At 43.5% G+C, this 27,317-nt stretch overlaps 1 protein-coding gene across 1 annotated transcript in view; it reads right to left on the bottom strand.

The window, feature by feature from the left end:
• The window catches only part of TNXB (tenascin XB), a 140,610-nt gene that overhangs the window by 90,627 nt on the left and 22,666 nt on the right, over window positions 1-27,317 (bottom strand). The window contains 3 exon segments of the mRNA XM_042450345.1: window positions 2,187-2,299; window positions 3,856-4,530; window positions 6,233-6,686. Coding sequence (XP_042306279.1) covers window positions 2,187-2,299; window positions 3,856-4,530; window positions 6,233-6,677 — 1,233 coding nt within the window. The 5' untranslated portion in view covers window positions 6,678-6,686.

The raw sequence follows: 27,317 nt of genomic DNA, 5'->3' as shown, positions 1-27,317 counted from the left end.
ATAATAATAATAATAATAATAATAATAATAATAATAATAATAATAATAATAATAATAATGCTTGTTTATAACACCATTTCCACCAAGGAGCAGAACATCACACACATATAATCAAAAATGGAGGATAAAACACAACACTATAAAATGCTGAAATACAAAAATGCTAAAATAATATTATAACATAAATACAAACAAGCTCCTTATCGTTCATTTCCCATCTTGGCCATCTTCAACACACTCAGCAACTCAATCCAGTGAATGAAAGAGGAAGGTCTTCAACCCTTTACACAAAAGATCCTCCTCCATTTGGAGGTGCAAAGGAAGACTCTTGCATAAATGTTCAAGTCAGAAATGAGTCTGACTTGCAGGCACACAACAACAAAGTTCAATCACTTTGAATCAATCAGGCTGGCTAAACCTTGGAATTGCCAAACTGTGTGCTGGATATATGCCAAATGAATATTTAGTGATTAACGAACAGGTCCTTAAAGGGTATGTATATAGTCTTTATTCTTGATGGTTTTAATGCACATTAGAATTTGTGATTAATATATTATTGTTTAATTGTATATTATATACTTTCATTTTTTGTAGTGTTTTTAAACTATACTGTTTAAAATGTTAGCCGTCTTGAGTCCCATTACTGGATACTGGCAATATAAATGAATAAAATCATAATAATACAGTGGGCCCTTGGTATTTGCTGGGGTTTGATTCCAGGACTCAAATGGGTATCAACATCCAAGAATACTCTAGTCCCATTATATACAGTGGTGGATGTGATGGCGATCTGGCTGTGACATCTGTCACCCCATTGATCGCCAGGGTTGATTCGGCTGATCTGGCTGGCTAGGCGGGTGTCCCCTTCCTCCCTCACCGCTCCATGTGCGTCCCTCCCGAAGCTGCGTGCTCGGTGGAAGAGGACGACCATCCCAGATAGAAGGAGTGTACCGTTCTTCGGTCAAGGGTATACGATAGCTGCGCTCCCCTGCTAGAACCTCCAAACAAGCTCAAGGTCCATTATATACAGTGGTGTAGTAAAATGGTGTCCTTAATATAAAATGGCAAAATCAAGGTTTGCTCTTGGGAATTTATATATTTTTTCAATGTTTTCAAGCTGTAGATGACTGAATCTGTAGATAAAAAATCTGTGGATATGGAGGGCTGACTGTTGTTGTTATTACTACTGCTGCTGAGAATTACCGCCAGTTCCAGAACAAGAAACCTCCATGTCGATGGGAAACAGTATCTGTTTTAGGGTTCAGCCTAAACTTTAAAGGAACTATACAAAGTGCTGGGCTTATTTTGGGGACTAAAACTCAGAGTTAGTGTTGCCAGGTTTTCAAAAATAGCAATAAAGACAGTTAAAATTCATGACATATGGAATTGACAGTCAGGAAGTAGCTACTTTGTGTTCTACCTGAACACCAAATTGAAAGTACTGGTGAGTTAACTTAGCCATGTGTTTCTCTGTAAAATTAATACATTGCCAACATTCATAAATTATACAACACACACACACTTCTGTCTTTATGAAGAACCCATACCCCCCAAATGCAGGACTTTGGGGTATCTTGTTCTGTTTATACAGAGGGAAAAGTTCTTCCGGATGGCAAGAAATCAGAAGATGTGTATCTTTGTGTGTGTGTATGTAACTGAAGATATAAATCTTTGTTGTTGTTTTTTCTTACATGCAAGAATGAAATATTTGAAAACACTTCTTCCTGCTTGGTGAAATCCTTGTACATTCTTATGTTTTTAAAGAATTATTTGGGGAATTGTGAGCATCATTAGCAAAAACTTTGTTCACACAAACATTGTTTTTGTGAGAAAAGGTTTTGCAGAAACCAGTAACTTTTTTGCATAAAAGTTACAAATACAATGGTTTTTGTGCGAATTCCATTAAAAATTGGGTGGTGGGGGTTTCTTCGTAAAAACAAACAAACAAATATTATGTGGGTTGATAATTTTTTGATAATGAATGTGAATATTCTTTATAGTCCTAGCGTTCGTTAATGTCCACTAATTATTTTTTTAATTGGTTAATGTGGATTTATTTATTTTAAATAGAAACATTCTGAATCTTTCTCTCTCTCTATCTTACACACACACACATTATTCACAGCAGTCATCTATCTTCCATTCCCCCCACATTGTATTGCTCTTTGCAACTGAAGTTTGGTTACCTTGGGTAAGACATGGATCTCATAGGCGTCCACAGGAATCTCTGGGCGATTCCACTCCAGACGGAAAGATGTTTCATCTCGGTTTGACACACGGACACCAATGGATGGAATCTCTGTTTAAGCCAAGAGCCAGACGTCAGAGTGCAGGGGGAGAGGAGATATAACAGAGCAAGAAACCATCATTTTTATATCTCACTTGTCATATACTTTCTCCTGAAAGTATTACAAAGATGGTGCCATATGAACAGGACCATCCAAAATATCGAGATGCTTGATGTAACAGCCAACACCAACACCGCCCACTCCACTCCCAGTCAATATGCTCAGCCATAGTACCCAAAACCAATGGATTTATTTTAGCTCTTCAGGCATAAAATCCACAAGTGTGTCTTACTTTCACTGCCAGTAAAAATGCAATCATGTTAAATTAAATAACATAGGGAGCATCTACACTGTAGAAATAATGCAGTTTGACACAAATTCAAGTGCTGTAGTGCCATCCTGTGGCATCCTGGGATCTGTAGTTTTACAAGGTATTTAGCCTTCTCTACCTAGTGCCTCACCAATCCCAGCATTCTGTAGGATGGAGCCATGGTGGTAAAAGTGGTGTCAAACTGTATTATTTCTACAGTGTAGATGCACTCTAAGACACTGCTGCCTTTTTGTGACATCCAATATTAGTTACCTGTTGGCAGGCCAGCTGCCTCATGTAGTTTAATGGTAGGGATGGTCCTGCATACGAATATCAGTACAACTGCTTCTCTTTCCTGTTTGAACCTGAACAGAAGCCAATAAAGCCTCAGAGAGCAGCCATATCAGTTTATTGCTGTTTGACAAGTGGAGGCTGAAAATCCCCTGGCTGCAAAAAGTTAGTTCCTGGATCCAATGGTTCTTCACAAACTGAAGCTTTAGTTTATTTACATGATTGTCATACAGTAGCACTTACCTCTAAGGTCCTTATTACACCATACTGTTATATCGTCATACCAGTGGTTTGATCCCACTTTTGCTTCAGCCTTATCACATGATGTTGTAGTTCCCCCAGTGCTGTTGTGCTGTACACTGGTTGGGAACATGATATTTTTCAGACAGGAAATAATCCATTCCCACTATGAATCAGCCACCCCTTTGAGTGTGGATGTCTCCTTTCATTGTATTGCAAGAACGATCAATTAGCCACGAGTGTGGTGTCTATGTAGTCTGGTTGTCCCTTCCTTGGGGATTCCCAAGAAAATCTTCAGGAGGGAAACCTCAGATTACTTCTGGTGCTTGGGCAGAAAGGACAAAACCTCTGAAGTGAATAGCTGTGTTTTCTGCGGTCTACACTCTCAAAACCTTTTCCAGATTTTTTGTATAAATGGTTTGCTGTTATAGTGTAATAGTGCTGCAGTCCTGACCTGTTAACCATTTAGTCACTACTCAGATGCTTTTAGGTGCCTGGGGGTGTTTCCTAAAGATTTCTCCACTGTTTTCCTATATGTGTATGTCATTTCTATAATGCTTTGATACATATATAATGTCTTAAATTCTCATTTTCATACTCAATTCTTTCTCTTCTTTGAATTTCATATGACTGACTGTTATATAGAAAATAACTGTGGCTGAGGTTTGTATTTTGTGGAAAATATAGATAAAAAAAAGATTATATGAATCTTATGTTTTTTCCTACCTATGGAGCAGTCATCTCCAGAATAACCATCCTGGCACAGACACACTCCATTCTGGCATTCTCCGTGGCCACTGCAGTCTTCTGGACATGCCAGTTGTCCGCAGTCAGGCCCTGTGTAGCCCTTGTGACAGGCACACACTCCTCCCTTCAGACAGCGTCCTCTCTGGTTGCAATCATTGGGACAAGATTTGGTACCACATGCTGGGCCGGTAAAACCTGGCTCGCAGATACATCGGCCGTTTTGGCACATGCCACGTCGGTTACAATTGCTAGGGCAGGCCCGGGTCCCACAGTCGGGTCCAGAGTAACCAGGGTCACACACGCATCCTCCTGACACACACTGCCCATGGCCTTGGCAGTCCTGGGGGCACGCTGGTTCAGAGCAGGAAGGGCCGATGTAGCCCGGGAAGCAACTGCAACGCCCATCCACACAGCGGCCTTGATCATTACAGTCATCTGGGCAGGAAGGTGGCTCTTCGCAGCGGGTGCCCGAGTAGCCAGGACGGCACTGGCAACGGCCATTCACACACTTGCCACGCTGTGGGCCACCACACCCACCGGAGCAGACAGGTTCAGCACAGGTGGGGCCACCCCAGCCCATCTCACATTCACACTGGCAGCGGGAGAGGTCGAAGGAACCATGGTGTGAACACAAACTGCGTATGTCTGTTTGGCCTGTGTGAAGACGTGAGGGAAAAGAGTAGGATGAGAAGGAGCAGAGAAGTGAGTCAAAGCTCAAGTGAGTCAAACCTATTCACATTTACAGGCTGAGTCTCCCTGATCTGGAAATCCAAAATCCAAAATACTCCAAAATCCAAAATTATGCACATGGGTGGCTGTTAAACTCAGTTAAACACTTGCACTCTTGTCTGTATCTGGCTTCCATTCCACCATAAGCATATGAAGAAGCAGACTAAAGTCTACAAAAGCTCATGTTACAAACTTCTTTTTCCCCCCAGTAAGTCTCAGAGGTGCTACAAAATCTCTATATGTATTAATTCTACAGACTAGCACAGCTATATCTTTAAATTCTACCACTACGGAAAGCATCAAATTTAGCCGAATGAAGTGGAAATCCATCAACCTCTTCAAGAAACTTGCCCAGATACAGAAAAATATCTTCTTTCTCAACAAGTGCAAACAACAGGATGTCATTCCTAAGGACCTACATGTGGGGGGAGCCCTTTGCAAACTACATATCATGTAGAGCTCATGGGTTCTACTTATGCTGACTGGGTCTGTAGTAGCCAACATTCAGTTTTCTTCAGTTAAACTCCTGTGCTCCTGTCTGTACCTGGCTTCCACTCCACCATAAGTATCTGAAGAAGTAGACTAAAGTCTATGAAAGCTCATGCTACAAACTTCTCCCCCCCCCCCCCCCCGTTAGTCTCAAAGGTGCTACAAAATCTCTATAAGTGGCTGAGATAGTGATATCTTTGCTTTCTGATGGTTCACTGTACACAAACCTGGTTTCATGCACATACAGCAGGCGCTTGATATCTGTGGGCTTGCCATGTTTAGATTTAAGCATCCGTGGATGGCAAGCCACATTATTTTCAATGGGGGCATGTGCCCACCATTGCGGACAATGGGACTTAAGGGTCCACATTTTTCCTTATCTGAGGGATGTGTGTGTCCGGAAAGATCCCCCATGCATACAAAGTTGGCGGCTGTAGTTATTAAAAATAGGGTGTATAAAATTACCTTCAGGGTATGCATATAAGGTGTATGTTCCTGTCACTAGTGTACTAAGATTGTCAAATGACATCCCGTGACGCCGCCATAATCCCATCATTATTGGGTCAATAAAGAGGAACTCTAGCGCCGCTTTTAATTCACGGGAAAGTCTCATGAATGAAAAGCAGTACTAGAGTTCCTTTTTATTCACACAGTAATGATGGGATTATGGCAATGTCACGTGATGTCATCTGATAATCTTCAAGCAATTTCACGATAGTAATGGGAGCATCCCGCTATGTTCCTGTCACATTTTGCTGTGTGAAAGAGTCTCATGAAACATACTTGAATTTCTTGGTTAAATTGAGTCCTATATCCAAGATATCTCATGTTGTCTCTGTAAATATTCCAAAATCCAAACTAAAATAGAATTAAAAATCCAAAATCTGAAACACTCCTGGCCCCAAGAACTTTGGATAAGGGAAACTCAACTTGCATATCATTGGTGTTTTAATGATGCAAAGAATTGACTTTGAAACAGTTGTGCAAAATTTTAATGAATTAGGAGTAACAAATGAAATTTCAATTATTTCCAAGCAGTGCTTCCCTTTCTCGTGGCTAGTTTGGCTGCCAATCATATGCACCATACACAGCTAATACTTGCTATACAGTGCTACATTTTCCTCCTCCAAGGTCTTACCTGTGCTGGCCTGGCTGTGGGCAGTAGCAGGACAGCATCCACGTCCGGCTTGACATGTGTCCCTTAGTGACCGTACTTCATTCTCAAGTGCCTGTAACCGCTTCAGAAGATCCCGAGTGTCCTCAGTGCCGGGTGCACACCCACAGGACTGCGGGGGAAGGTTGATGCGGTGGGTGAAAACTACGTGCTCCTGATCGGGCCCGTCCAGAGTGTGTTCATATAGACCTCCTCCACGGGAGGACCCAGGAGGGCCCAATGCCTCTTGGGGCAAAGAGGAGTCTCCTTCACCCTCTGTTACATCTCCTGCGAGCTTGATAGTGTAGACATGAGAAAAAACAGTTGCATTGGATGGGAAGGTGACAGGGTTGGATACCTGAGCCTCCCACGAAGCCCTCAGCCAGTAGAGGAAGAGAAGGATGGAAACGACACTTGGTGGCCTCCCCATGGTGTAGAGCTGTGAAGAAAAGGATGAAAAAGGGGGAACAGAATCAGTAATTGAGGATCAGACTGGATGGCCCTTGTGGTCTCTTCAAATTCTGTGATTCTATGATACTATGATTTTATCACATGAGGCTGTTCTTTTGTTAAAATAGCATTGTTGTTGTTTTTTTTAAATGATGGAAAGGTACCCTAAAGTGCAATATAGAAGAGGGTAGTTCTCCTCTGAACCAGTGTACCCCCAGGACTGCCAAGGCCATGGCCAGTGTGTGTCAGGAGGATGTGTGTGTGACCCCAGTTACTCTAGTGGTCACTAGTGGTCACATATAGCTTCCAACTGGGACCATTCAAGCACTTCATCAATGAACTACAACCCATTCTTTACAATAATGCCGCTCTTTCAAGGGCTCTTGGTGGCACAATTTACTTGCATACAGACAGCCTCTAAACGTCTGACAGGTATCCACCCACAGGAAGACACATGACACAGATAGGGACACAGGTACTAAGCCTTGCCACAAACCAAGATGCCAACTCTGCTTGCACATTTATCCAGGAAATGTCATCACAAGACCTAATGGCATCACCCACAATATTAGGGGGACCTTCACGTGTTCATTCTCCAATATGATTTATGCCATACACAAAAACTGGTGGCAGAACATTTCAGTCGCCCTGGGCATTTCATCTCAGACCTCAGGTCAGCCGTCCTTGAACAAAAGAACTACAAAGGTAGATTGAAAAGAGAAAGACCAGAACAGGAGTTCATCTACAAACTACAGTCCCTCAGCTTTCTGGCTCACTACACACATTTCAACACTATCTGACCCCATCCTCAGGGGGGGCGTCTTACACTCATCTGTTCTCTCCATCTGCAGGCTATTTTCCACAGCTAAACTGGTCTTGCCACTTCATTTCCATACAAAAAGGCCAGTTTCCAATGCCTTTGTTCACAAGCAACCATAGTTAAAACTGGACTTGCCACTTCATTTCCATACATAAAGGATTTTGAGTTTGAATTGACATTCTCATGTACCAACGGGCATATGTATGTCTATTGAAAAGTGTTAAAATCTCTCTCACTCTCTTTTCTACAGATACACATATCCAGAACTGGTGCCTTAATACACTGTGGTTAGATAAATCCAATAAAAGGGCTGGTATTCAAGTCCGTTCTTGGAGCATCACGCCACTAGATTTTTTTAAAAAGCCACCAAGGGAATTGTTAAGCACAATGTGGATATCGCCTATCACATTGATGTGGACGGCAGGAATGCAAACAGAGGCCTGATGAGGATCCCAGGCCCAAAGCTCTTGCCAAAGCTGGGTGTTTGGGAAACAGCCACCGCAGTGGAAAAACAACCCGCAGCGAATGGAGATACATCCAAGAATCAGCCATGAAGCAGGAAATCCAGCGAGGCAGGGAGAACTGAATTAGATACAGATAGTTCATAATTGAGGGAGGGGGCATGATCATATCCTAAGGACTTCCTTAAAATAATTTCCGTACAATGATGGATTGAGCTGCCTCCAGATGTTATGGCATCTTCCTACACAGGGTCGTTTCACTTGGAAAAGACACGCAAAGTTTTACATAGGTAGCGTCAGGCAAATCTACACTGCAGAATTAATGCATTTGACAACTGCTTTAACTGTCATGGCTCCATTTATGGAATCCCAGAATTGTAGTTTTGGGTGGCACAGAGCTTTCTGACAAGAAAGCTAAATGTCTAACAAAACTGTTGTTTGTTGTTGTTGTTGTTGTGTGTGCCTCAAGTCATTTCCAATCCTATTAGGGATTTTCGTGGCAAGTTTCTTTGCGGGGTTTGCCATTGCCCTCTGAGGTTGAAGAATGTGACTTGCCTACAAAACTGCAAATCCCGCATTCCATAGCATTGAGCCATGGCAGTTATGTATTTTGCACCCCTTAACTGCCATGGCACCATGCACAGAATCCTGGTGTTTGTAGTTTGTGAGGCACTGGCATGCGATGGCAAAGAGGACAAAAGACCTGCAAAACTACAAATCCCAGACCATAGGATGGAGCTACACACTTAAGTGGTGCCAACTGCGTTACTGCATTATAGATGCCCCAGTCCAACCTGCATTTCCCAAATGCTTGTTTCTCCAAGTTCAGCCTGTATTTGAGCTGTTGAGAGGGGAACCTTCCTTAACAGTACGTTCAGATGGGGTGGATAGTGCCACACTGTCTAGGGATGATGGGAATTATAGTCTAAAATATCTGGAGAGTGCTAGGTTGGAGCAGGATGATTAGCGGAAGTCAGCCTCTCAACCGCTTAGGACTCTACTTGATGAGAAGAAATTGGTACTTTGGCTTTTCTTTTTAATGCTTTTAGTGTGCCCACCTGTTTTTCTTTGGCAGGGCTCCTGTGCCTTTAACGCTCTTAAAAGATGGCACAAAATTTAGCAGCTGAATACTTTCGCCACAGCGACAACTTCTATGCCAGGGGAATTTTCTTTCTAACATCGAAGCTGAATCAGTAGAATTTCTGCCTGTTAACGCAGCTGTTCAAGACGCAGAAGTCCTGCCAAGTTGTGGGGGGAAATGAGAGGGGTTGGATGGTGGTAGCCCTATCCTGAATTAACCTTTCTCTATAGAAGGGAAACTAAACATCCCACCACCCCCTCCTGCAATTCAGGTCAATGCACTGCTGGAATCCATGGGAGTTCACAAACATCCAAACTCTGGAGAAAAGCCTGTGCCGGACCAACTTATTATTTTTCCAGCTGTTGGCCTGAAAGTGCTGCAATTTTCCAATAAACTTTTTGCTGGACTTCCCTTTTGTTTCCCTCCAGGGCCTGCTCCATTACTTATGGGGAGTAAATAAAACGCCTCTTCACCTCATATTGTGTGTGTGTGTGCATGCGCACGCGTGTGTGTGCGTGCATGTGTGCGTGTGTGTGTATGTATACATAGGCTTTCTCTCTCAAAGGCATACAAGGAGAGGAAAAACCAGGCTTTCTAAATCTTCCCCCTTTTTCTTCATCCAGAATCCACTTGCTAGCAGTAGTAGTAATCTGGCCTGCTGCTACTCCCCATAGCTATAAATTTAGAGACACTTTTCCTTTTTTAAACTACAGAGATGTGGTACTGATTGATAAGAACACCGTCTGATACGCCGCCCTAAAAAATCAAATGTGCACACATTCCTGTCCTGCTCTCCGTGTGCAGGAGTGATGGAGCTGATTTGTAAAGAAATCAGACAAAAATTCTCCTACACTGATTCATCGGCCTAGTATTCCTGCCATGCGCCAATTCTGTCACCTCCCCACATGCCCAGCTTGGAGGAAGAGAGATTGAATGGTGTGCCTCCAAACTGGGACGGAGCAGTCAGGGACACAGAGGAGGCCGCTATGGTTAGAATCATAGAATCACAGAATCACAGACTTTGAAGAGTGCCCCAAGGGCCATCCAGTCCAACCCAATTCTGCCATGCAGGAACACACAATCAAAGCACCCCCAGCAGATGGCCATCCAGCATCTGCTTAAAAATTTCCTAAGGAGTCTCCATCACCATCCAAGGCAGTGTTCACTTTTGAACAGCTCTTATAATTTCATTTCTTCCTAACGTTTAGGTGGACTCTCTTTTCCTGTAATTTGAATCCATTGCTCTGGGTCCTATTCTCCGGGGCAGCAGAAAACAAGCTTGCTCCATCCTCAGTGTGACAGCCCTTTATGTATTTTACAAACCTGAGGGAGTGCATTAGTCAGCGGTGAGAGGGAAAGGTGCTTGCCATGCACACTTTTTTTTAATGTGTAAATAATTTTTATTAAACATTTTAGCACATAAAAACACTAATCATATACATACAAATACATAACAACATATTACAACTGGAACCCTGGTGGTGCAGTGGTTAAATGCTGGTACTGCAGCCAGGGATGTAGCTGGGATGTTAGGAAGGGGGGGGGGGTCCAGACTAAGTGCTACCATTATAATGGGGCTTGGGTGCGGCGGCGCAGCAGCACACACCATTCGTTTTTCTAATGGAAGGGGGGGTCCGGACCCCAAGAACCCCCCCCCCTTGGCTACATCCCTGCTGCAGCCACTCACTCACAGTCGCAAAGTTGTGAGTTCGATACCAGCCAGGGGCTCAGGATCAACTCAGCCTGGCATCCTTCTGTAGCTCGCTAAAAAGAGTACCTATCTTGTTGGGGGCAATGAGCTTACACACTGTAAACCGCTTAGGGAGTGCTTAAGTGGACTGATAAGCAGTATAGAAATGTACTTGCTATTGCTATTTTTATATTACAACAGATATTAATATAAAAACATATACCTATATTCCACTCATTCCATAATAAATTCTTATTATATACCAGTATTGATGGTCCCTTGAATTTCAATACTAGCAACCTATTACATTTCTAATACAATTTATATAATACTTTTAACCCAACTCTCTCTCTCATATTTCCTTACATTAACTTTCATTCACCCAAACTCTCTTCCTTGACATCTAATCTAACTTAAACCTTACCACATCTTCTCAGACTCCAATCTCTCCCTTCTTGTCCTCTTCCTTCCCTACTGCATGGCTACTGCTAGCCTCTTTCTCATTCTTTCTTCTTTCTCTGTCTCTACTCTACATTCTCTTCTCCTTCATCTATCCCTATCTCACTTTCTCTCACCTTCTTCTCTACCTACTTCTAACTTTTTTCACATTCTTCCACATTCCTTCACATTAACTACCAGCTTTCCTTCCCATCAATGACCTTGTCACATACTCTAGAGCTGCTTTTCATTCAGATTTTTTTATTTAAATGACTTTCTCAAACATGCCTCAGCAGAGGTAGGCTCAAGCCTGCAAAAGCTCATGCTACCAACTTCTTTCTTTCAGTTTTTCTGAAAGGTGCTGCGAAATCCCTTTGCAGACTGATTTCCCAGACTAACACGGCTAGGAAGATTATCGCACTCACTTTCGCTTCCGATCTGGGCACGGGCAGAGGATGCTTTCACTAGGGTTTCCATGAAAGATTGGGGGGGGGGGACTTTGTTTGAGCTATTGATACATAATTTTATGCAACATGGCATAGTGGTTTGAGTGTTGGACTGCAACTCTGGAAACTAGGGTTCAATTCCCTGCTCAACCATGAAACTCACAGGCAACCTTGGGCAAGTCACACTCTCTCAGCCTCTGAGAAAGACAATGGCAAACCTCCTGTGAATAAATCTTTCCAAGGTGCCTCTCCTTGCTCCGCAGCAGCGCCACAGCAACCAAATTGCGCAACGCTCCTGTGCAGCAAGAAAAAAGTGCACGGAAGCAGCTCCTTTTTTGCAGTGTATTTGCACTGCGCCAAAGCGCCAGTGATGGCGTGATGACATGCCCGAGGCGCAGCCCCATTTGGATGCTCTGCTGGTTGCACGTCATCGCTGCAGGCACCATCTGGATCGTGCCGCACAGCTGTGGCGTGCCCATGACATGCTAGGGTTGCAGGGTGTGTGCATGCCCCGCCCCTAAGCAACCCTAGCATGTCATGGGCGTACCACAAAGGGCCCGTCTGTACTGGGCCTAGGGCTGCATTCCCACTATGATTTAAAGCAAATTGCTGATTGGGTTATATGACTGTTGTTCCCAACTGAAACGGGTTCTGATCCTACTGTGACCAGTTTCAATCGCGATGAAGCGAGGCAAATGCAAAAAACCTGTGCTTTCCTGATACTAGTTCTTTGGTGGTCCTTTTGAAAAAAATCGATTCTGGAGCGTGTTTAACAATTGGGAATGACGAATCTGAATTACATCATTCCAGAGGGGAGGGACACTGATGATACGCAGATGACTGACACATATTTTGAAGTGGCACAAACTAGTGGGAATGACAATCATGCCAAAAAAGAAGTGATTACAAGGTATTACAGTGAAAAGATCCACTTTCATAGTGAGAACGACAGACCTTTTGGAATCGATTCACTGACACGGAGCAAAGGCCAATCGCAAACCGGTTTAAATGTAAGTGGGAATGGAGCTTACAACAGTTAACTGTTAGCCACCTGGAAAATGGATGAACATTTTTTTCTGAATACTATGAGGTATTCAGCCTGGATTGTCTGTCAAAGAGCTCTGGTGCCTTATTGCTCTTGTTGTGTGCTTTCAAGTCATTCCCAGCTTATGGAGACTCTAAGTCTATCATGGGGTTTTCATGGCAAGTTTCTTCAGAATGGGTTTGCCATGGCCATCCTCTGGGTTTCCATGGCTGAGCCTGGATTTGAACCCTGGTCTCCAAAGTCAGAGTCCAACACTCAAACCACTATACCATGCTGGCTTTCTCACGCTGATGCCTCATCAAAGTACAGATCCCAAGATTCCATAAGATAGAGTCATGGCAGTTAAAGTGGTGTCAAACTGCTTTAATTATACAGTGTGGCTGCACCCTTAGTGGTCTTTTCCAAACAGACCATCTCTTTCTGTGTCTCGGTTCCTTTCATTCAGAGATTGAATTTGGCACCATCTATCTGTGTGATGAATTGATAAGACTGATGGATGAAGACTGGGGAAATCCAGGTTCAAATTCATGCTTATTTATGGAGTTCTTAGAGGATTTGATCCAGTCACTATCTCTTAGCATAGCCTACCTCACATGGGTATTATGAGGAATAAAACTAAGGGAGCAGGCTGGAGGACCTTGGAGGTGTGGTATAAATAGAAAAAGGTATATATAGATGTACATGTAGATTGGGTCTCCCTTATCTGAAATGTTTGGGACTAGAAGCGATTTCAGAGTTTTTCAGATTTTGGAATATTTGCATATACATAATGAAATATCTTGGAGATGGAGCCCAAATCTAAATATTAAGGTGATTTTTGTTTCATATACACCTATACACATAGTCTGAAGGTAATTTTATATACATTGATTCCTCCACATTTGCTGGGGTTAAGGGTGAAGGACTCCTGTGAATGTGGAAAAATCGCAAATTAAAAGACTCTATTCATTTTACCTAAGGGAACGACTCTCTAAGAATCTCCAGGTCCTCCAGTGCAACTCTGTGTTCAACATCTGCCAGACGTTGATCACAGAATCATGCTGGAGGACCTACAAATGTTTAGAGCAGTATTTTCTCTAGGAACTTCTTGGTTCTCCAGCACAACTCTACAGTGAGCTTCTGGCAGAGTTGCACTGGAGGACTAGAGATTTCCAGAGAGAACATATTAATCAAAACTCAAAATAATCAACTTTGAAAAAGTCAAAGCTGTAATTGTGAAGGGCCAACGATACAATAGTTTTAATAACGTTGTTCATGAAACAAAATTTGTGTACACTGAACCATCAGAAAGCAAAAACGTCACTATGTCAGACCCCCATGTGGACAACTTTGGATCTTGGAATATTTCGGATTTCAGAATTCCAGATAAGGGAGACTCCATCTGTACAGATTTGGACTCACAACCCACCCATCCACACACCCACCCATCAACACACACACGTACACACATAAATCTACTGCACCACAAAACTACAAGTTCTCTGTTAAACGCACATAAATAAAGTATATTATTTCCATATGGTAGTGTATTACCAATCAGCCATACCAGAGAAATGGTTACAGAGCAAGATTGCAATTTAAATGAAAACAGTTTGGACACACAATTGCTGCCCAAAAACGGAAAGCCTTGGAATGCAGTAAATGTCTATTTTCAAACCACTTCAACCGCACTTAAAATATTATGTATGCCTTGATCCTAAGAGAGGAAACGTGTGTGTGAACATTAAGCCTCCGGTTCAATCATATCTTCAATAAAGACACCCCGTGGGGTTGTAAAGAAACCACAATTACCTAGTTTAGTTTTTTTTAACATAAGCCCTTCCCCCCACTCCTAAAATGATTTAGCCTTTCTTTAGAATCAATGTGGTCCAACTCTTTCATCTCCATTACTGTAATATTGTATACACATGTCTGAGATAGGAGGTTCACTTCCCAATTTGCTTCTGTCACTTCCCAGGAATTCACAAGAACCTGGCACTTAGGCTGTAGCTGGAGGCACATGTGGAATCCATGTGTCATAGATCTCTTTGGGCACATTTCTGTGCTGAATTCAAAGTGCCCTGACCTGTCTCTTTATTTCTGATAGCCTCCTGGAGAAGATTCCATAAACTGTGCCCACTTCTGGGCACCACAGTTCAAAAAAGATGTGGAGAAACTGGAGCGTGTCCAAAGGAGGGCAACTAAAATGGTGAAGGGTCTGTAAACCATGCAGTATGAGGAACACCTTAGGGAGCTGGGTATGTTTAGCCTAGAGAAGAGAAGATTAAGTGGTGATATGATAGCCCTGTTTAAATATCTGAAGGGATGCCATATTGAGAAGGGAGCAAGCTTGTTTTCTGCTGCTCCAGAGACCAGAATGCGGAACAATGGATGCAAACTGCAGGAAAAGAGATTCCATCTCAACATTAGGAGGAACTTCCTGATGGTAAGGACTGTTCAACAGTGGAAAACACTCCCTTGGAGAGTGGTGGAGTCTCCTCCTTTGGAGGTCTTTAAACAGAGGCTGGATGGCCATCTGTTGGGGATGCTTTGATTTAGATTTCCTGCATGGCAGGGGGTTGAACTGGATGGCCCTTGTGGTCTCTTCCAACTCTACGATTCTATGATTCTAGCAACTGCCTCTCTGTCACTCTTGGTTGGAATCTGCACTGCAGAAATAATGCAGTTTGACACTGCTTCGACTGCCATGGTTCAATGTTATGGAATTTGGGGATTTGTTGTTTTGTGAGATATTTAGCTTTCTCTGTCAGAGAGCTCTGGCACCATTGCTGAGCTTGGAATCAAACCCTGGTCTCCAGAGTTGCAGTCCAACACTCAAACCATATGCCACACTGGAAGTCCACATATTGTTGGATTTCACGTTCCAACAGCCCTAGCTAGGAATGCTGGGAATTTCAGTCATACAACATCTGGAGATGTGCATGATTTCTACCCCTACCTTAGCCTGATTTGTACAGACACCCGTTGGCCGTCTCACTCATCCATTCCCCATGCATGGATATATCAGACAATAATAGCTGGGGCTAACAGGCCATTTGCCATTTTCCCACTGTCCACACATTCTATTGTGCCAGAGCCCTGTAGAAAATTTAAACGGTGGATAGTTTCACAGATCAAGAAAATTTCATGAAGAAACTAAACCATAGCCATCATGTAAACGCTGACTGAGTGGAATCACCAGGTTCCCTTCCACCTGAATCCAGACCTGCTGTGGCATTGCAACCTGTACTGAGTCTGAGGGGTAATTCAGATGCCTTTTTTTAGCGTAAATATGCAAATAATCCCACACATCCTTTCTAGGTTTGTTGTTCACACTATGGAACTGCATCTCTCTGCATCTCTGGGAATTTGGTTGCTCACATGTGCCAGCACTTGAATAAAGATGGAGTCGACAATGCAAATTTATTCTAAATATGCACATTCAAGGTATGCAGAGTTTTATCCCAGTTTATCCCAGGTCTATTTGCATTGATTATTCACACAGCCAATGGTGCAAATCATTCTGAAAACCTGGGGGGGGGGGGGGGATTTTATTTATCCCGGGGTAAGAGGTTTTTTTTTGGCACCCCCCCCCCCGAAACTTAATTGGACGTATTTGAAATGCATGTGAACAACAAAGATTCAATCCAGATTATTTTCGCTGTCTGAATAACCCTGAAAGTTACACCAAAAGAGGTTTCCCCCTTCTTCCTCTCCACAGAAAATTTCTGTTCTCCAAGATCCCAAGCATAAAGAAGGCTACAGATGTCTTAGCTCTTTGACTAGGCAGAAGTTGTCTGTAATATATAGGCTAACTCCCCTCCAGGAACACAAGCCTTCAGCAGATTGAGAAGAGCTTTATTTAGTAAGTGGAGCTGATCACAGTACAGAATTGTTGTCAGGACTGAAGGGTGTTTCCAGTTATGCAGTATACTGAGAGTGCAAACCATTCACCCATTACAAAAGCCTGCATCCCATTTGTCGGCAACCCAAAACATGCTATCTGCTTGTGTATTACGCCTCCTTCTTTCTCACTGCACCAAACTTTGTTGTTAATTGCCCTCGAGTTGACCTCGACTCATGGCAAGGCTGTATTTGAGACATCTCCAAGGCCTCCTATCCCCCACTACTTTGCTCAGGTCCTACAAATTCTGCCCTATAACCTCCGTAATTGAAAAGATTTTCATACCAGTGCTTATTGTGGGGCAAGCACTGGTAAAATCCCAGTAAAACGTTTAGGAAGTGTGTGTGTGTGAAAGCCTGATGCGCTTCCTAAACATCAGGGAATCGTCCCCTCGCTTCCAGCGTCCCTGAATCTGTCAATGACCTGGATGACAGAACTGGGAGCATACTTATCAAATTTGCAGATGACACAAAATTAGGAGGAATAGCTAATACCCCAGAGGACAGGATCAAAATTCAAAATGACCTGAATAGGCTAGAAAGCTGGGCCAAAGCTAACAAAATGAAATTCAACATGGAGAAATGTAAGGTATTGCACTTAGGGCGGAAAAATAAAATGCACAGATATAGGATTGGGGACACCTGACTGAATGAAACTACGTTTGAAAGGGATCTAGGAGTCCAAGTAGACCACAAGTTGAACATGAGTGAACAGTGTCATGCGGCAGCTAAAAAGATCAATTCAATTTTAGATTGCATCAATAGAAGTATAGTGTCTAGATCAAGATGAGTAATAGTGCCATTGTATTGTGCTCTGGTCAGTCCCCACCTGGAATATTGTGTCCAGTTCTGGGCACCACAATTCAAAAAGGACATTGAGAAACTGGAGCGTGTCCAAAGGAGGGTGACTAAAATGGTGAAAGGTCTGGAAACCATGCCCTATGAGGAACGACTTAGGGAGCTGGGGATGTTTAGCCTGGAGAAAAGAAGGTTAAGAGGTGATATGATAGCCCTGTTTAAATATTTGAAGGGATGTCATGTTGAGGAGGGAGCAAGCTTGTTTTCTGCTGCTTCAGAGAACAGGACCAGGAACAATGGATGCAAGCTCCAGGAAAAGAGATTCCACCTCAACATTAGGAAGAACTTCCTGACAGTAAGGGCTGTTCAACAGTGGAACAAACTCCCTCGGAGTGTAGTGGAGTCTCCTTCCTTGGAGGACTTTAAGCAGAGGCTGGATGGCCATCTGTCGGGGATGCTTTGATTGTGATTTCCTGCATGGCAGGGGGTTGGACTGGATGGCCCTAGTGGTCTCTTCCAACTCTACGATTCTATGATCCTATGATTCTATGAATCATTCAGGGAGCAGTCATTTCCCATTAATGCAAAGTTTCCGGCTGAATGTTGCATTTGGTATTTCTGATTGGCATGACTGTGACACCTTGTCTCCTGAATCTGTTTTATTCTGGAAGAAATCACATGAAAAGCTGCCAGGAGCTGGAATAAAGCGCAGGTGCTGCTGTTAGGGCTTGAATATTTGTGTACGTGTTTCCCATGTTGATAAGATAAAAGGGAGTTGCCTCCTGAAGCTGTGGAAACATGCCAATGACTACTGAAGTGTCAAGCCACCACCCAAAATACAAGTATTTCTTTAAGATTATCAGAATGATGGATGAAGCAGCCGCCTGCAACTGCAATTTCCAAGTTGACTTGGAAATAAGCCAAACAGGGACCAAGTCTGAAATGCATGGTCAACTGCCACTAGGCTGAGAGGCTATCCGTTCAAGCCTCAAATTTTTGGTGTATTATTATTATTATTATTATTATTATTATTATATCTTGCCTTCCTCCCAATATAGGGACTCCAGGTGGCAAACAACAAATTTAAAACAGTACAATTTAAAAACAATACAAAAATATTTTTAAAATATTAATCTAAATTTTGAAAAACAATTAAACAATTTAAAAGGTAAAACAATTATGCATTAAAATATTAAAATATGTTTAAAAACTATATACGAACTGTACACAAACAGACTCATGAAAAGGCACCAAACTCTTAATTGCGTTCTTCGTTATTATGAGATTTTTGTTCTGCCAGGGATAGGGAAATGTCTGACTATTTCTGAGCCAAGGTTAACCTAGCCAGAATATAGACAAATTAATTTTTTTTTGGCTACAAGTCCAGCCAAGACAGCCATGCTGGATAAGGCATTTCAGGAGATGTAGTCAAAGAACCATATTTGTTCAGCCTGTATACAGAAAACATCATATCCAGAGCAGGTTTAGACTCGAAGGAAGGAGGAGTGAAGATCTGAGGGAGGAATCAATAAAGATATGCAGATGCTACCATAATAGTAGCAGGAAACAATAAAGACTTGGAACAATTGCTAAAGAAAGTCAAAAAAGAACATGCCAAGAAAGGCTCAGTGTTGAACATTAAGAAAACAAAAAGAATGACCACAGAGGAGCTACATGAATTCTATCTAGGCGATGAGGAAATTAAAATAGTTAAAGACTTCCAATACTTTAGATCAATTATTGATCAGAACATAGATTGCAGTCAAGAAATCAGAAGAAGGCCAGGAATGGGAAGGGTGGCTATGAAGGAACCAGGCAAAATCCTAATCTGCAAAGATATAAAACCGAACACTAAAGTGCGGATAGTCCAAGCCTCATCACCATGTACAGATGTAAGAGCTGGACAGCGAACAAAGCAGATAAGAAGAATATCAATTGATTTGAGATATGGTGTTGGAAAAGAGTGCTGAGTATACCGTGGATGGCCAAAAAGACAAACAAATGTGTCTAGGAATAGATCAAGCCTGACTTCTCCCTGGGAACCAAGATGAATACATTGGGGCTGTCATACTTCGGCAATATCATAAGAAGGCAGAACTTACGAGAAAAGACAATAACACTGGGAAAGGAGGAGGACAGCAGAAAGAGAGGAAGATCGCATGCCAGATGGACTAAATCAAAGAGGCCACGGCCCTGAGCAGAGCGGTTGAAAGTAGCAGGGCTTGGAGGTGTCCCATTCATGGGATGTCCATGAGTCGACTTGAAGGCAGTTCACAACAACAAGCCAAAGAAGCTAGCATTTGCAACTCTCTAGTCGGACCTAATCTGCAATATATGCCCCACCACAACCACAACCAATTTGTTCCTTTGTGACCCAACCACCCTCTACCTTTTCTTATACCCTATTTTTTTGGCCAACATGGCCAGTGGCAAAGCAGCTACTAGAGGAAGGTGGGAGAAAAGTCTTCCATACCCACTCACCCATCTGGCAGCGAACACACTTCATAGTGCCCTCACCCAAGTGAAAGGACCTACAAGTTTCAGCTATTTCGAGATCACCCCATGTCTTGAGGTTTCCAGGCCGAGACCCAAGAATTAGAGATTGCCCCTTGCAATGTCATTAAGTATTATACATTAGGTACCAACCACAGTTGCTCACAGTTTCTAATCAAAACACAATTGTACATAAACAGGGAAGAAGAAGTCAGAGAACATATTCTCCTCTTTGGGAATTAAGACAAAAGTCTCAGCTAAACAGGCTGTTCCCAGACCAGAATGAAACAGAGAGATTATTCCCTCTCACTTACATAGGGAAATGGGATAAGGGACATTATTCTAGCCTACTTGCTTCTAGCCAGGTGGGTGAAAAGCAGTGGAGGGTGAGCCCTAGCACCACAATGACTGGGAGGGAAGAAGGAATTTAAGGAGCTGTGCAGACCTCCCCTGAAGGAGCAGCCTGCAGCCGCCTCCATCTTTGCCAGATCAGGGCTGCGGCCAATCTGGCCTTTTTGCACCCTGGAAAGGGCACTGTAGCCACCGGCACTGCGGCTTTGCAGTGCTCCTTTGGCACTGCATCATCTAGATGCAGCACCACAGGAGTGCCATGATGCTGCACACCATGTGGTGCATGCACAGTGTCACTCCAGCTTGGAGGTGGAGCCGGGGAGTGCGTCATGTGGACGCCATGCTCCAACTCTGCTCCCAGGCTGACCTTTCCCACCGGTCTGCAAACTCCCTAGCTATTCTAATCCATAGACTTTCCAATTTGTTGCAAAAACCCAATAAAGCTTTGGGAATTGTGTCAAGCTGCTGCTGTACTAGCTGAGCACCCGATTTGTACCTAGTGTTTTCCTCTTGCCTGGAGCTGAGGCCACCAAAACTGGACAATACACACTTTCATCTCCCAGCTGAAGATGATACACAAAGACTGGAGATTCAAGACCAGGGCCTGAGATCTGGCAATGCTAATTCCTGAACATCTCAGTGTGCCTCCCCTGCAAATTTAAGGAGCCCCAGAATGCTTGCAAGGACCCTAGGAAAGGGCCACTCTACTGAGTTGCACTTACACTGATCTGGTTGCTGCTTCCCATGCCATCACTTTCTCCTGCCCTTATGCTGCTTTCATGTTTCCTCGCCTTACTACCACCCTCGTTGCTGTGGTATGTCTATGCCCTGTCATGACCTCTGTGGAGAAATATGTTTCTAGAAGCTCCCAAAATGTCCCATTGTTTCTGAGGGGGATCAGATACAAAATGGAAGGTTTGCTAGGCTCCTTTATCTTTTATCTCTGTTATCTCTATCTGTTTTGTATGCATGCAACATGCTTCAGAGTGATGGGGCATTTAAAGGTCCAGGGCTCACCCTGGCTTTCTTTTCCTCAGGTGGAGGAGATTTCAGGAAACATACTGTTTACATATAACAAATATTTATATATCTATGCAAGCTGAGCATCAGATGCAGATTCACAGCATTAATACTGAGAAAGAGCACTTAAGAATTCTGGGGAATCTATTTGTTGTTGCTGTGTGCCTTCAAGTCATTTCCAACTTGGTGACTCTATCGTGGAGTTCTCTGAGGCTGAGAGTGTGTTACTTGCCCAAGGTCACCTAGTGGGTTTCCATTGCCAAGCAGGGAATCAAACTCTGGTCTCCAGAGTCATACAGCATTGTATGGAATCCTGGGATTTCTAGTTGATAGCAAAAGAGCACTCTGGCTGAGAATTCTTCATGCCCTTGCCAAACTGCAACTCCCAGGATTCCAATAGAATGGAAACATGGCAATTAAAGAGGAATATAGTGCTGAAACAGTGTAGTGGGGCAGGATTTCTAGTCTCAGACATCCAGCCCTAATGGTGCCAGCAGAACTATAGCTTTCTGTTATTGTTGTTGTTGTGTGCCTTCAGGTTGTTTCCAACTTATGGTGACCCTAAGGCAAACCTATCATGGGGTTTTCTGGGACTGAGTGTGTGATTCGCCCAAGTTAACCCAGCATGTTTCCATGGCTGGGCAGGGAATCAAACCCTGATTTCCAGAGTCTGAGTCCCACGTTCAAACTGCTACACCACACTGGATTTCTGACTTTCTACTGCTCTTAAATTATTCTCTGGGGAAGGATTTCCTGCAGTCATATTGACTTTTCACAGGGAAAATGACATTTCTCACTCTCAGAAGCTAGACACCAGGCATGGAGCCAAGGAGCCAATCTTGAAAAGACAGCAGGGAGAAAATATATATCAAATCAAGTCTTACATCCAAAAATCAACTTGAGTTTTATCCATGCTGCAAAGATAATCTAGTGTGACACAATTTTAACTGCCATGTCTCAATGCTATGGAATTCTGGAAGCTGTGGTTTTGTGAAACATTTAGCCTTCTCTGTCAGAGAGCACTGGTGCTTCAAGAAACTAGAATTCCCATTATTCGATAGCACTGAGCCATGGCACTTAAAGTGGTGTCAAACTGGATTATTTCTGCAGTGTGGATGCAGCCCTGTCCCCCCCCCCCCCCAAAAAAAACCTTGCAGCATTGTCCAATCCCCAATCTCCGTTACTTGAAGACCCACTTGGTCATCTCCAGATCTCCAAAGTTTCTTTTTTGGACCACAATTCCCAGCACCCCCTGGCCAGCACAGCCAGTAGTCATGCTACCTGGGAAGTTGTGAGAGTAGCCATCCAAAATAATGTTTCCAACTTCTGCTGTGGCTGTCCAGGGTGTCTAGCTACTGGGGTCAATATATTAAAATTTTGCGCACACACGCCACATCTTTGCTTGAGGTGGGAGGCTCCATCCTCCCCTGGGGGAGTTTGCCATCCCCACCCCATCCTCTAAGAAGAAAGAGCCTCATGTTCTTTGTACAAACAAAACCTGACCTTTAAGTGAAAGAGGCGAAATCCTGACTCCAAATTAAATAACCCCTGTCTTAATCCAACTGTAAGCAAAACTTTGGCTGAGGAAACAAAGTCTTCTTAATGAAAGCTCTTGTAAACAGCCAACACTAATGATATATCCTTCTGATCCATACAAACACAGCTTTGGATTCTACCACAGCACTTTCCCTCCTTCAATCCTCGATTAAATTTAGACAAACACCCCCAGAAACCAACTCTATCTGTCACCCCAGCCCATTAAGGACACATCGGTGTCTCCAGAAAGGCGCCAATTTGGCTGACATATTTGTGCAAATGCATAATTTGGAAGCATCACTTTTTGGACGGTAGTACCCAGAATTCCCCAGCTTGCATGACCATTTGTTCTTTGAGCTGTGGAATTCTGGGAATATATGCTGCCTCTGCACTACAGAAATAATGCAATTTGACACCACTTTAACTGCCATGGCTCAAAGCTATGGACCTTATCACATTGAGGTTATTGGAGCTAAGATCAGGGGTGAGTGCGAATTGAGTGATCCGAATTGATGTTATAACGTGGCTGTTTTATCACACCTGGTTGCTGTTCCGTTGCCCTTCCGAACTGAGGGGGAATCAAATCCAAGGAAGTCACATGATGCGGATTCAGGCAAAGTGGAGTGAGTGCACATTGTATTTCCATACCGGTGCATACCATGGAGATTCAACGATTTGAATTGGGACCCTTGCACAGGCTCAGTGGGGCTCTGGAGGCATCCTGAACCTTTGCACTTCCAGGGTGAAGAAGGGAGCCTGGCTCTACTTTCACGGGAATGACAGCTGCACCTTTCTTCCTCCCTTCTATTTCCCCTCCACTTTCAAGGGAATGACACCTATTTCCCCTCCACTTTCACGAGAATGACAGCTGCACCTTTCTTCCTCCCTTCTATTTCCCCTCCACTTTCACGGGAATGACACCTATTTCCCCTCCACTTTCACGAGAATGACAGCTGCACCTTTCTTCCTCCCTTCTATTTCCCCTCCACTTTCACGAGAATGACAGCTGCACCTTTCTTCCTCCCTTCTATTTCCCCTCCACTTTCACGGGAATGACACCTATTTCCCCTCCACTTTCACGGGAATGACAGCTGCACCTTTCTTCCCTTCCTCTCTTCTATTCTCCCATCCCTGGCAGCCAAATTCAAAGGATCCTCTGTGTCAGAGCCCCCTTCCATTTCATCCACATCTATATCTATCCTCTTGTCATTCCGCTCATCTATTTCAGCAACATATATCTATATCTATCCTCTTGTCACATCATCCCCTGCATCCTCCTATACCCCAATCTGCTCCCTTCCTTCACCCTGACACCTAACCCATCATCCCCTGACTGCTCCTGTATCCTCATCTCGCCCCCTCTGCCACCTAACCCATCATCCCCTGGCCCCAGCGACCTATCCCATCACCCCCTGACTGCCTCTGCCTCCCGATCCTGGCCCCTGCGACCTATCCCATCACCCCCTGACTGCCTCTGCCTCCCGATCCTGGCCCCAGCGATCTATCTCATCATCCCCTGACCTGACTGATGTGTATGTATATATGTGAGTGTGTGTGTCTGTGTGTGTGTGAGAGAGAGAGAGAGAGAGGCAGGGAGGGAAGGAGAGAGAGAGCTCCAATGGAGCCCCGGTTGCCCTGAAAGCGGAAAGGGCCACCGGAAGTAAATGGGGCAAAATGCCAGAAGGGCATCATGGGAGATTTGCAACCCAGGGGTCTTGCGATGGTGTTCAAGAGCATCAGCAGATTGGAATTCCACACCAGACAAATCCGCAGTGAGTTCGAACTGACCATCAATGCGACTCCCGTCAATCCACTTATTTAGCGCACTTGCCAAAATGAGAAGTCAGCTGGATTCAGTTCGGAAGCCCCACAGAAGCCCCAAGGAAGGGGCTCCCATTGAAAGCTACCAGGTGTGAAAATACATGAATGTTCTAACGTGAATTCGCATCACTCAATTCGAACTCACCCTAGTTCTGAGCTAAAACCCCCCAGTGTATTAAGGTCTTATATGTTATTCTGAGGTAGGTAGTTCTGTGAGCCTTCTCTGTCAGAGAGCTCTGGTGCCACAACAACCTTGATATCCTAGATTCCTAGTTAATTTTACAGCAAAACACATGGCTACCAGTAAGTTCATTAAAATCAGTACTTTTTTTAGTACCAATATTTAGGTAGAACATACATTTATTATTAGTAACTTCCTGATTCTGTCAATTTTGACTATCCCTTGTGGCTATTTTGAAAAACCAGCAACACTATTAGAGACTAATACCTAGGGGTTATTCACACTGTGAAAATGATCCAGGATGATTCCGAGTTAAATTTCTGCTGTTCACATGCATCCCAAATGCACCTGATTACATTTTGGAGGGGGGCTGCCAAAAAACCCACTTCATCCATGATAATCAATATGGGGTTTTCCCCGAGTTTTTAAAAAAGGTCCACATTGTCAGTAGTGTAAATAACCCATGCAAATAGACCCAAATAGACCCGGAATAAAATGCTGCATACCAAAAAAGGGGTTCCGAATGCATTCATATCATTGACTCCATCTTTATTTGATTGCTTCTACATGTGAGCAACCGAACTTGCAGAGATGCACATCAATAGAGATTAAAGCAGTTCAAAAGTGTGAATAACAAACCTGTAATGTGTGAGTGAGACAATCTGCATTGCTGTGCTAAAAATGCCATCTGAATGACCCCCTAGAACAGTAGTTCTCAACTTGTGGATCACAACCCCTTTGGGGGTTGAACAACCCTTTCACAGGGGTCGCCTAAGACCATCAGAAAACACATATTTCTGATGGTCTTAGGAACCGAGATGAAAATAATTTTATAGTTGGGAATCACCACAACTTGAGGAACTGTATTAAAGGGTTGTGGCATTAGGAAGGTTGAGAACCACTGCCCTAGAATGACCCTTCTCCTGCATACCATGCTGTTCAAAAGCCATTGAGTTGCCTCACTCTGCCCAATGATAGGACTGGCCCTGTCTCTCAGGACTTTATCACACCAGGCTTGTAAAGCACCACAATCATGTTAATTTAGGAAATGCAAAGATGCTGGGCTGGAGACACTCATTATTGTGCATGGAAATCTTCCAAATCACCATAGAGCTGCTTCTGTCCTGGCCTCTGTCTTCTGCATGCTGGCCTCCATAGCCCAGTCTCCCTGCCCTATGCCATTTCCAGCATGCCTTTGGTTTTATTTATTTTTATTTTTAGCGCAGTGATATACAGGCAAGTTCCTCCCTAAGCAGTTCTGATATGACATAATTCTACCTAAATACTGTACAAATAAAATTATTGATTTCAATTAATTTACTGATAGCCATGTGTTCCCCTGTAAAGTTAACAGTGTTGGACTAGGAATCTAGGAGATCAGGGTTCGAATCCCTGCTCATTAGATGGAAACCCACTGGATGATCTTAGGCAAGTCACTCTCTCAGCCTCAGAGAAAAGCAATTGTAAATCTGCTCTGAATCCATCTTGCCAAAAAACCACATGAGGTTTGCCTCTTTTCTGTTTGTTTACTTAATGTTTACTTAATACAGTCGGACCTTTGTATCTGCAACATATTCGTTCCACACCCCCACCCTCCACAGATATGAAAAAACATGGGACCTCAAGTCCCATTGTTTGTAATAGTGCCATGCCGTGTGCACAGCCATTTGGGACAAGGGCCTTGGCATCTGCAGATGTTGAAATCTGCAAATGGCAAGCTTGCAGATGACAAGGTCCCACTGTAATTCAAAAACAGTGCAGCTGGGAGGAATTGATGGGTTTTGTTCATCAATAAGAAGGAGTGCTCCAGCAATGGATGGACTGCAGACCAGTTACTAGACAGACACAGCATCATTTGATAAGGTATGGCCATAGATGCTTCTTTTTGTTAGCTGTCTTCCCATCCATTTCAACTCATGGCAATCTTATGAATGAGACACCTCCAAGTCCCCCTGTCCTCTATTGCTCTCTCAAGTCCTGCAGGCTCAGGATGATTGTCTCCTTGGTTGAATCTATCAATCTGGCATGTGGTTTCCCCTCTTTCTACTACTTTCCACTTTTCCTAGTATAATTGTCTTTTCTAGTGTGTCCTGACTTCTCATGATGTGTCCAAAGTACAACAGCCTCAGTTGGATCATCTTGCTTCAAGGGAGAGTTTAGACTTGATTTGTTCAAGGATCATTTGTTTGTCTTTTTGCCCATCCACAGTATCCTCAGCACTCTTCCCCAGCATCACATCTGAAATGAACTGACTTTCTTCCTATTGGCTTTCTTCACTGTCCAGCTCTCACATCTGTGCGTGATGACAGGGGATACGCTACTATCCTGCTCTAATCCCACTTTTCAAGCCTCGTTTCACAAAGTCCGTAGTGTATCTGACCTTATGTAACGAAATGAAAACAAGCCCCATAAATCATTTTATATGCGGCTGAAAAACATCTTTTAAAGAAGGATTTAATCCAAATAGCTTGGTCTTAAAGTAAACCATTGCTTGGGCATTTGGTGGATTCATTCCCTTCTTTCCCTTCTAATTGGTGCCCTCCTGTTTATTTTCCTT

The sequence above is a fragment of the Sceloporus undulatus genome, chromosome 2, assembly GCF_019175285.1.
Source record: "Sceloporus undulatus isolate JIND9_A2432 ecotype Alabama chromosome 2, SceUnd_v1.1, whole genome shotgun sequence".
Classification (NCBI taxonomy): Eukaryota; Metazoa; Chordata; class Lepidosauria; order Squamata; family Phrynosomatidae; genus Sceloporus; species Sceloporus undulatus.
This window is presented reverse-complemented; position numbering and strand designations above follow the sequence as displayed.